Raw genomic sequence first — 12,011 nt, 5'->3', positions numbered from 1 at the left:
TCATGATACTCCTCATACCTCACCAACCATTCCTGTGCAGTCTCTTTTTGCTAGTTCCTCTGTATCTCTTTACCCTCTCAACATTTCAGGGCCTCTAAACTCAGGCCTCTTCTCTACTTACTCTCACACATTAGGTGACTTCATCTAATCTCCAGTATTTAAACATCACGTAAATGCTAAGGACCCAGTTAGACCCCTCCCTGAACTCTAGACTCATATATTCAACTGTCCATCTTATATTTCCACTTAAATGTGTAACAGACACCTCAAACATATTTAAAACCAACTCCTGATCAGCCCCACCTTAAAATAAATGTGTATGTATAAATTATACATAATGCCATATGTAACTACTATACATATTAAATACACTATACATAATTATACATTACATATAGATATGTGTAATGTATAACTATATACAATGTATAACTATATACAATGTATATATATGCACCCATCTCTCTCTCTCTATATATATATATATATCCCAATTATCCAGAACAAACATCTTCATCCTTGACTCCTCTTTTCTAACCCTCATATGCAGCACTTTTACTTGGATTACTATAATAGACTCTTAAGTGGTTTCTCTGCTTTCATGCTTGACTCCCTTATAACCTATTCTCCAAAAGCAACAAGCTTGTACCAGTCTGTGAACATAGCCAGATCATGTCACTACTCAGCTCAGATCAACAAATGGCTTCACATGTTCATCAAAGTATACGCTGAAATCTTTACAATTACTCCATGACCTTCTACCATTGCCCCCTTGCTCACTCTGTTCCAAAAACAAGCCAAGTATGTGCCATTTGCTTTAAATACTCCTCCCTGGCTTGCTTCTTCACCAATGTCATGAGGTGAGGATTATCATATCCATTTTATAGATAAGGAAACTGAAGCCTAGAGATGTTATTTACCCTTGGTCAAGAATCAAGTAAATGGCAGAGAGAGAATAACATTATGCCAGGGTTATGAGACTACACATACTTGTTATTTTCTTCTTTTTGCTGGCATTTTGAACTAACTCTCCCCTCTTTTATTCTTAAAAAGAAAAATCAAAAGATATGCTAAACTAACCACTATAAATAATTATATAAATATATATACACACACTACACACACATATATATAAGATATGACATTAATGAATAATATTTACAGAAACAGAAAAGCAAAATAAAGGTTTCTTATTAGGCATACCTTTGCAAAGTTGATTGAAAGTCCAGGAATTTCTGCTAATCCTCCACCCATCATAGATTTCTGACCTATGATAACTCCGAAGGTGGGCAAACAGGAGAAATCAGAACTTCCTTCATAAATAAATTTCAAATCTTTTGGATCCTTGATTGATGCTCCCACTCCAAGGGCATACATAATAGCTTCCAGTTCCGTATAAGCATAAGAAAATGGAGGGAGTTTCTGGCCAATAGCTCCAGTCTAAGAACAGTTTTAAAAAGTAATTTATTTCATTGATAACTTTTCAAAACTATTAACTTCTTACATACCTAGTTTTGTTTTTGAATAGATGTGACTAGAATGTTAGTGAATTTGATGGAGCATAATTATTGCAATTATATTTTATTTTTTAATAGAAACTAATTAGGTAATGTGTAGAAAAGGACTTCATTTACAGTTAAGAAGTTTTTTATTGCTTGCTTCTTGCTAACAGACAGTATGCCTCATACTCAACTTTCCTGTCTCTAATTCAGCAACTATTAGCTACCCAAAAATCCAAAAAATAATGAATTTGTTATTAAGGATAGTAAATTGCTTGTACGATCTAATGTATAAAGTTCACTGTAAACAGATGAGTAAAACGCTGCTTAATGGATGTAAATTTGATTGCCTCATAATGGTTTCTGCGTGTTTTGAGATGGAGTCTCGCTCTCTCGCCCAAGCTGGAGTGCAGTGGCATGATCTTGGCTCACTGCAACCTCTGCCTCTCAGGTTCATGCAATTCTCCTGCCTCAGCTTCCCAAGTAGCTGGGACTACAGGCCCGTGCCACCACGCCTGGCTAAATTTTTTTAATATTTTCAGTAGAGACAGGGTTTCACCATGTTGGCCAGGATGGTCTGGAACTCCTGACCTCGTGATCCACCCACCTCGGCCTCCCAAAGTGCTGGGATTACAGGCATGAGCCACTGCGCCCAGTCCCTCATAATGTTAAGTAAAATAAAATTTAACTTGAATTTCCTTCCCAGGAATATCCTTTGTCTAACTGGATGTTGTCTTTTTCTACTTAGTGATAATATGCATAGCTAATAAGTGAAGTACATATAAAAGAATAATGTCCAATTTTTCAATCATTTTTATTCTAAAGTAGAACTTGGCAAACAAGGACTAAGAGCTAAAATGGTTTATACAGGTTGATTAAAATTAAGAAAAAGAGAAAGAATATGTACTAGAATAGAAGCACTATGTAGCCCACAAAGCCTAAAATATTTACTATATGGCCCTTCATCAAAAAGGTTTGCCAACCCTTATTTTGAGGAAAAATCACATTTCTATACTGACCACATTCTCAGGCTTAAAATTAGAATTTTAATTTTCTTTATCACAATGCCTACCATAGGTTACAAAACAACAGAATCTAATATGGCATATGATTTACTTCTTCCTATTTATCCAGTACAGTTTTTTTAAGAAAGAATACAAACAGGAACAGTAAATAGGCAAATTTCACATGAGCTATCACAATTTTTCTCGAATTTCTGACTCAATGGGAAGCATTTTACTTGCAGCCATGTTGAAATAGTTCTAAAATACAATATCGATGCTTCCCTTAAAAGAAACGGACCCAAAAGAGCACTAAACTAGATATCCTTTTCTAAAGAGTCAGAAAATGTTACTAAAGTAGGATTATTGATGGTCAAGAAAAAAAATGATACTTGTCATACAGTTAGATACAGAAATCTAACGGTACTGAAAAAGAAAAAGCAAAAGTTTAATATCTGAGCTTATGTTCAAATTCTATCAATATTTAGTACATATTTTATACAGTTTTATCATCACTCATTTAGCAATAAATAGCTTAGAAAATAATTTTTTTGTATGTGAAAAAAGTTTCAAAATTATTTACATTTCAAACAAAATTTTGCTGATTATAGGCACTTCACTTTCAACATATAGGTTTAAAGCCTTGTGGGCATTAGGTAAAGGGGTAAAAAACACAACAAAGAACCTGGGAGCATACAACCTCCAGAAGTCATGGTGTCACAGTCTCCCCTCCCAAATACAAATTCCCACACAACTCAAATCTACTTAAAGTCAATTTCAAGCTATCCTTAAAGAGATAAAGAACTATGAACGGGTAGAATGAGAACTGTATATGGAAGACAGACAGTCCAGGCAGGCATAGATATCTGGACTAGATACCAGTTTAGCCACAATTCATTTTATCAACAGTTGAGGTACTACTCCCTTTTTTCCTCTTCCATTCAGTACCCCCCTGAGTCAATTTCCAAACAGCATTGCAGGGGGTAAAAATGAGGTTGGCTGAAGCACCACTCAGGCAGCTAACCTGATTCATCACACCCACCAGTGGAGCCTACCAAAAATTATATGCAAGTAAGGTGTATCCCTCTAAAAAGTTCATGATAAGCTTTCAGCAGCTCTGTTTCCAACCAGGAGAAGAAGCTGAGTGGGTTACCTCCATTTTCCAAGCCCCACTAGGCTACTAGGCAAAACCTTGGAAACTGATACCCAATCGCTCTGATCTCCTTTCCCATTAGGGAAAAGAAATGCAGGGTACAGTCCAGAGAAATCTAAGAGAGGGAAAAGGAGAAACTAAAACGACAAATAAAGTACTCTGGACAGTGTTAGAATTCATCCTGAGCCATCTCTTCATGTGGCTCAACTGTCCTGAATACTCTGTATGTTGAAATCAGGCTGTATGTTATAAAGTCAATCATAAACGATTCCTGAATAAATCCTCTATTTTAAATTATCTCTGCCACTGCTTCTCTCCATTATTAGAGACTGAAAGAAAGTAACTGCATCCAAAAGAAAAGAGAAAGAAGTAGGGGAGGAAGAAAGCAGGGAGGGAAGAAGGGAGGGAAAGTCTCCAGAGAAGGCAAACGCTTTAGGCTTTTTTCCCACTTACAAATCCTGATGTTGCTGTAGACGTTGCACGACTAGTATGATTTGCTGAAACTCCTCCTTCTGAATCTATTTTACTCAGAACTTCAATTATACTGCCAGTTGATTCTAAAATGAAAAATGAAAAACAAAAAAAATAAAGCTTTGTTAAAGATGTAACTAAGAAAAGCTACAATATGCTACATAATTATTCCTATAACGTTCAGCAAACCTGCTACAGAGCCTCCATTGCCACTCATGAACTGAATGTATGTCAGGCTATTGAAGGAAAAAATTGTGAAAGACTGAAATAGGCCAAAAATAAATGGACATCTTCAATGAAATACAAGACATTGTCTAGCATATCCTTCCCTGGTTATCTGATTCTAAGGCGGCACTGGGCTTTCCAATGTCTTTAAGCTATTTTACAACCTTTAAAGGGAAATACTTGTCTATAGACATGCAACTTGTCTGATGGAGACATCACTGATTCCTCCTCTCAACTGATTTCCATTCTTCCCAGGATGAAAGAATGCCAAGATTACCTCCTCACCCCTACTCCCAGTTCTTTGTACAAGTAATAGCTCTGAAGATAGTACCAAAAATTCTTCCAGAGAAAATCATCATCATAACCAATGACTCCAGACAGGGATCAAAAGCTGCTCTTCTGCGGGTCTAAAAGGTTAATAAAGGAGGCTCATGGGGCATCCACATATCCATAAGATATTCTGAAGGCCCTGGGACCTTTCTCACAAACCTTAGAGACATGGGCTTCCTTCTGAACTCAGACAAAACCATAACCAAAAATTTTTAATTTTTGTAAAAATACAAAAATTAGCCAGGCGTGGGGGCACACACCTGTAATCCCAGCTACTTGGGAGGCTGAGGTGGGAGAATCGCTTGAACCCAAGGGGCAGAGGTTGTAGTGAGCTGAGATCATGCCACCGTACTCCAGTCTGGGAGACAGAACAAGACTCTGTCTTAAAAAAAAATAAATAAATAACCAAATTACAGAGTCTGAGAAGACCAGAGATATCTGCCATTCCTGATGACACCAGCAGAGAGGTTTCTTGCCTATTAATCTTCTCCCTACCATCCCATTCATACTGCTATCTAGAGGGAAGGCTATTTAGTTGAAAGCCACCTCTTTCCAGAAATAGACAACTTGAATTACTTCTTGGCCCAAACACTGGCTAGTTTAGGAACCTAAACAGGTTCCATCATCTGTAAAATAAAAACAGTAGAATAGATGCTCTGGAAAGTCAATTCTTATCGAAAAGATCATTTTTTAAAAATTGTGCTTCAAATAGAGGTATCTTTTCACTTATAATTAGTTATAATAATTCAATTAGATAGCTTTTTAATAAGTTTAACACTTTTGAGGCAGAAATACTTTTTGAGATAAATATCAGAGGAAAGCTTTTCCTATACTTTTCTTTCATTTGTTTTCATGGATAAGTGACTGTTATTCATAGAATAAATTTCTCAAATGTCTAAATATAAAATACAAAAATGTTAACCATTTATTACATAACAATCATGTTATCATCTGATTGAGAATAAGCATAATGAAAATTTCAGTGAGTATTCCAGTAGATAGGAAAGTATCATTAAGGAGAAAAAAAAAAACCGAATAGTCATTTTTCAAATATATTCTTCTATCAAACTTTACATATTACATTACTATGAGAAAAAAAAAAGTTTTTCTACAAAATGACCCTGACTCATGATCTTTTCAGAAAAATACTTCAAATTTCATATATTACATGTATATGTGAGTTATACTAGAAAAAAATAATCTGACTTTTATTTGGTTATCTATTTCTGTGGTATGTAACAGGAGATTAAATAATTCAAGTTAATAAGCAATTATTAAGTCCCTTCTATGAGTTCAGCACTATGCTAACACCAAATATATACAAGAAGTACAAACAAGATACAGTCTCTGCCTCAAAGGAACTTACCAGCCAATTAAGAAACCATACATTCATGAAACAAAAGAAGTGGAGAACAGTTAAAATTAGATGCTCAAGTGGTAGGAGCTCAGCTAACAGAAAGATCAATATACCCTAGAATATCTGGGCAGGTTTTGTTGAACATCTGGGGCTTGAGTTTTTCTAAAGAAGCATTAAGATTAGCAGAGGAGATCAAAGGTAGAAGAACTATGTTAGAAAAGCAAAGAAACAGTAGCAAAGACAAAGTGCTAAAACAAAGCCACATTTATGCACTAAACAGAAAAGAGCTAAGCCTAAATAATAAAAAGGCTTAAATAATCTTTTTGAGAAAGAAAGAAAGAAGAAAGAAAGAAAGAAAGAAAGAAAGAAAGGAAGAAAGAAAGAAAGAAAGAAAGGGAAAAATATGGTAAGATTGGGAGCATATAGGTAGGTAATGGAAGACTTTGAAACCAACCATCAGTGAGGATGTAAGTGCATTCAGCACAAATGAGTAAACATCTTATGCCATCCATCCCCCAATCACACATAAACCCAAAAAACAGGATTATAATAAAGCTGAAAAACTGACAGTGAGAATAACATAAATATCTTAAATGTAAAGAATTCTAATACCTACTAGAGCAGAAAATATGCTATAGACGATTCAAGTGTCTTAACACTACAGTTAACATAGAAGATAACTCCATAAGAGAAGAAAATGCTTGCTGCCTCTGATTCCCCAACCAGGGCTAAGTGACGGGGACTCTCTTTACCTTGGATACTCTGAGGCTTGCTGGCATTCTCAAAGTCACAGATCTTCTTCCAGTTAGCCTTGACTGCCTCAGGAGTCATTGGGTGATTCTTTTGTCTTACAATAGCTCCAAGAGTCCGCTCCCAGCGTACTGGTTATAGAAACAAAACTAACATACTGAGCACATAGTTGAGAGACAGAAAGTAAGATGCATAAGAACCCTTTCATTTTTAAAGAGAAAGGAAATTCAGAAAAAAAGGGATTCTAACTCCTAAAGAGTTTTACCATAAGCCTTAAAATGAATTTTTCCCAACAAACCCACTAGGATAAGGTCAATTTAGAGAAACATTTGAAGCTGAAGGGAAAAATTTCTCCTCTGACTATGCCAGACAGTACTAAAGGTAGAATGTTATGCTGTATGTGAAAAAGTTTAATTATATAATAATCACATCAAAAGACTGACTTCATGACCACAGATCCCCAAAGTAATATACTTCATTCTTCTTGTTTATAAAATGAAGATAACTGAATAGAGCTTCGCTGAGTTAGCAAATTGAAGACTAATAGTAAATAATAGGTCAAAGACTTCAGTTAACAAAAATTTAGTGTAACAGGTGGCCCCAAATAATTCTCCCTTACCTTCTCTTTGCTCTACCTCTATTTCCACAAGAAGTCAGTTAGAATGCACAGATTCATAAAAACCATTACTGCTGCATAACGAGAATTTTTAACATTGTTTTCTTTTTAAAAACCAGAGGTATAAATAACTACTAATAACCTTATTTAAACATAATAGTCAGACATTGATGATTGTTAAACTGAAGATTTGTCTTTGGGAATGACAGAAATGCCTGTGTCTAGAGCTTTCCTATTGATAAAGTGCCAGATATAGCTTTTACTGCAAAACCTTATGTTCCTTTTTTAAATGAATGCAATAAGACACTCAAAAATGCTTCAAGAATATAAGCCACTTTAACAATTAGAGAAAATGACCATTAATTCTAAAAATATTATACTACGACAGCAATGCCCTCCAGAGATAGCAACCTTTTAACTGATTCAGTTAATTGGATTAATTTTGATACCCATAGCCAACTAAATATAAGCTGAGACACAGAAATTTTCACAATTTTTTTAATGCCATAAAGCAATTCTCAAATTTGGAGTTCACAAGGTTTGAGAGATGGGGTAGGAGAGGGTTGAAGCCAAGTAAATTTACTATTTAAGTATTTAAAATATTTAATTTAAATAGTTATTTAAAATAACTATTTAAAATATTTAATTTAAATAGTTATTTAAAATAACTTTAAAATATTTAATTTAAATAGTTATTTAAAATAACTATTTAAAATAATTTTACTATTTAAAATAACTATTAGGCTAAAGTGGAATAATTCCCATAGATCAGCTGCAATTTCTGTCCCAGTAAGTTGTCCAATGTGATTCCTCACTCCCCTTGACGTCTCCTGCTTCATGGAAGAAAATAATTACATGGGAAAATTGGAGAACTTGCCTGCTGCTCTAGAATAGGCTCAACCCATCTTTTTCCAAAACAGCTCTCCCTCCCACTCACTTCTCTGCTGAAACAGCAAGAACGAGCATGTGGGAAGTCAAAGACATGGGAGGATGATTATCAATATATGCTGTCTGAAGGAATAGCCAGTTCTGAATAAAACAGGACAAGTCCTGAATAAGGACTACCTACAGGAAGAATAGATAGGGTCTTGAAAGGGCCACAGACCTATAGGATAATCACAATGTTTAAAAATACCTGTTGCTATAGCAATGTTTAAGTTTGAATATGCAAGCACTATATCCAATGGTTAGGCATTTGACAAAAATCTTACCCATCTCAACTGGATATGTAGGTTTAAAGATAAGGAAATAATCTATACAAACCAAAAACTGAGAGAGACTTACATTTTCCAATCCATCCTGCTCCAACCTACCAAAAAGAGGGGGAAAACATTATACCATCTAATGTGAAATCACTAATACAATTGTTTTAATTAGAAAAAAGTCAGCTCCTTTACTAGCAGTATTAGAATTCAAGGCAACAGGAGATGAAAACAATACAGCTCCGTAAGAGTCCACTGGCCCCCATGACTTTGCACTGTTCATGTTATCGGAGCACAAACATAAAACAGTACAATGAAGTAGAAATGCATGTAATAGAAAAGAATGAATCTGATGTCAGAGACCAAGGCTTGACACAAATTTGTCTACTGACTACCCTGGCCAAATACTGTGATCTGCCTAAATCCAAGTTTCCTCAAATGTAAAATAAAAATGACAGTACATATTTCATGTGGTTACCATGAAGCAAACAATATAAATAGTACACTGCCTAGCATATCATGAGATCCAAATAAATGTCCCTCTTGAAGGACCTACTGAATTACAAAGAAAACCAAAGCCAAATAAAAAGAGTATTTGACTTAGTGAACTACATATACTCATTTTAATGAAACATCTTTATGCAGAGATAAGACAAATGACCAAATAATAACTGCTACCCAGAAAGATAAATTTTTCACTTCTATAATTTTTTCTAGAGGTCATTCAAGAAAAATCGTAAAAAAAAAAAAAAAAAAAAGTCTGATGAGTCTGATGTAAAGAAAATCTGTTTGTCACTTCAAACACCACAACTACAGTGTACCCAAACTTACCACAAAAATTTCATATGCATATGATAGAAGAAATGTATCAGCAGACATCTTAGTGGCTCTAAGTTCAAGGGTGTGGCTTTTCATCATCCTTTGCCTCTATATTAATATGGCTACACCTTTTATGATACAACCAGTCAGCCTTGATAAAGTTACACTAGACAAATCAGCAGTGGTTTTGATAACAGGCAAAATAACTACCACTTTTTACTGTATTTTGGAAGCGAAGTAATAAGCTACAAGTTCCTCTCAGGTGCTAAAAACAATTGCTCCAGCTGAGCCAAAAAATATTTGTATCTGCCACTCTAGATATCTATCAGAACTTCAAAAAGTGGCAATTTACTTTCAAGGTTTAAGTCAGGATATTATGCACAGCTCATAGTATAGTTTATCAATCATGCATGCTAAATGTTCCTCACTAAAAATGTTCACAATATAGTAAAAGAAAACAGCAACATAACAAAACTTCATCTGCAGCATTATCCTAATTGTCTGTGTGTTTGGGTGTATAAAACACCTATCTAGGCCAGGTGCGGTAGCTCACGCCTGTAATCCCAGGACTTTGGGAGGCCAAGGCGGGCAGATTATTTGAGGTCAGGAGTTCCAGACCAGCCTGACCAACATGGTGAAACCCCGTCTCTACTAAAAATACAAAAATTAGCTGGGTTTGGTGGTGGGTGCCTGTAATCCCAGATACTGAGGAGGCTAAGGCAGGACAATCACTTGAGTCCGGGAGGCGGAGGTTGCAGTGAATGAACCAAGATCACGCCACTGCACTTCAGCCTGGACAACAGAGAAAGACTCTGCCTCAAAAAAAATAACAATAAAAAATAAAACACATATCTAATAAAAGACTGGAAGGAAAGACATAAAAATATTCATACTAGTTCTCTCTGGATAGTGATAATGTAGGCAATTTTTATTTTATTTTTTATATGGTCTTATATATTCGAAATTTTCACAAACAGCACATATTATTTTTATTCACAAAGTTAGTAATAAACATAACTGTAAAAGATAAATAGTTTTTAAAAATTCCTTAATGAGGTAAAAGTAGAGCAGGCAAAATTCTGAATTACAGATGGCTTGAGATTATTAAATTTTCCTCTTCTATAAAACAGAGTTGTAAAGTTCTTTCTACCTCCACTATGCCACAATTCACATCCAATGGCTGTGATTAGGAAAGTGGAGGTGCATATATCTGCTCAGAGATATGCAAACTGTTTTTTTGTCTTAATTTACCCATCAGCTTTTCATTCAAATGAAATAAGCTAATATATCCCTCACTTTAAATTGAGCCAGGTTTACAACAGGTTCTGTATACAACAGGTTCATTATTACCACAGATAATTTTAAATGGGGGGGGTCTAATATACAACAGTTTACGCTAGAAAAAAGAGATCAAACTCAAATGAGTAATCAAAAATATATAAATTGGCCTTAAAAGATCTAAAAGAACTTTCATCAAACAGTGAACAATGGATCTCACTGCATGATGGGATTATGTGTGGATAATTTTTTTATAATAAACATTTAAAGCTCTGCAATAAAGAAAAACAGAAAAGTTCATTTTTTATGTAAAAATAAATAATGTTATATTTATTGACCTATCACACAAGATTAAATTCCTGCTATACTGATAATTAAAATTGGTGGGTGAGTGCTATGTATTAGGCCTTATGCCAAGGGTTTAAAATATGACTTGAGTTGTCACAAGAAAGCCCCAGAAAACTAAAGCTCACGAAGGTCAAATCAGCAATTCCCAGAATAAGAATTCAAAATCTGGCCTGGTTGACTCTAAACTCCAAGCTTCATCTTTCCACCTTATCATTCAGCTTCTTAAATAATGAAATTTCCCACATTTTGACCGAACAGATCAAACCAGCCACATTTTCATTTGGTAGGAATGTTACAAATGTAGAACTAAGTAAAAACAGAACTTATAAAGTTACTATTACTTTCCAAAAAATGGATATTAGTCAACACTTTTAATTATAACATAGACACAATATTTAAAAATATACAAGTGATGTCCACTGGTACAGATTTTTACAAATGTAAGCAACTGGAGAAAACTAATAAGAGAAAACAGGAAGGTGCAAATACCTCAAACAAGCCACCATTCTCCTCACAACTGTCGTGACAAAGCCAAAGGACAAGGGGTGCCACATACTCTGGCTTCAGGGCTTCCACAAGATCTGAAATAAAGAATATACACATATCTTATCAATCATTTTACTTTCTAAGAATTTCTTACTTATAAAATTATAGGTAATTCGGAGACCTTTAAAATAGGAACAAAATTAGTATGTACATAACAAGTCTAACATTTAAGTCTTTGCAAAGAACTTTTTGTAATCTCAACTGAGCCATTTCTAAAGGGCTCTCAAGCTTCTAAAATTGTAAGTATCAGACACACCTTTCCAAGATGAGTAACATATTAATACTGTTCAGAAGAAGAAAAGTTAGAACTGCCTAGACAAAGATTGGTGAGCAAAACTGTATTTAACATGAGAAATCTGGGTACCATTCATTCCCAAAATTATTCTACTCTCCCAGCTATTAACAACAATCTAGAA

General features: G+C 34.8%; 1 protein-coding gene across 5 annotated transcripts in view; it reads right to left on the bottom strand.

Moving 5' to 3' along the window:
- HSD17B4 (hydroxysteroid 17-beta dehydrogenase 4) overlaps positions 1-12,011 on the bottom strand; it is an 87,465-nt gene that overhangs the window by 36,968 nt on the left and 38,486 nt on the right. For all 5 annotated transcript variants that reach the window (XM_003826707.5, XM_003826709.6, XM_003826708.7 and 2 more), the window contains 5 exons: positions 11,539-11,630; positions 8,687-8,711; positions 6,789-6,917; positions 4,107-4,210; positions 1,204-1,440 (listed from right to left, as the gene is read on the bottom strand). In XM_003826707.5, coding sequence (XP_003826755.2) covers positions 1,204-1,440; positions 4,107-4,210; positions 6,789-6,917; positions 8,687-8,711; positions 11,539-11,630 — 587 coding nt within the window. The remainder of the gene's footprint in view (positions 1-1,203; positions 1,441-4,106; positions 4,211-6,788; positions 6,918-8,686; positions 8,712-11,538; positions 11,631-12,011) is intronic.

Source organism: Pan paniscus, chromosome 4, assembly GCF_029289425.2.
Source record: "Pan paniscus chromosome 4, NHGRI_mPanPan1-v2.0_pri, whole genome shotgun sequence".
In the NCBI taxonomy this organism is placed as follows: domain Eukaryota; kingdom Metazoa; phylum Chordata; class Mammalia; order Primates; family Hominidae; genus Pan; species Pan paniscus.
This window is presented reverse-complemented; position numbering and strand designations above follow the sequence as displayed.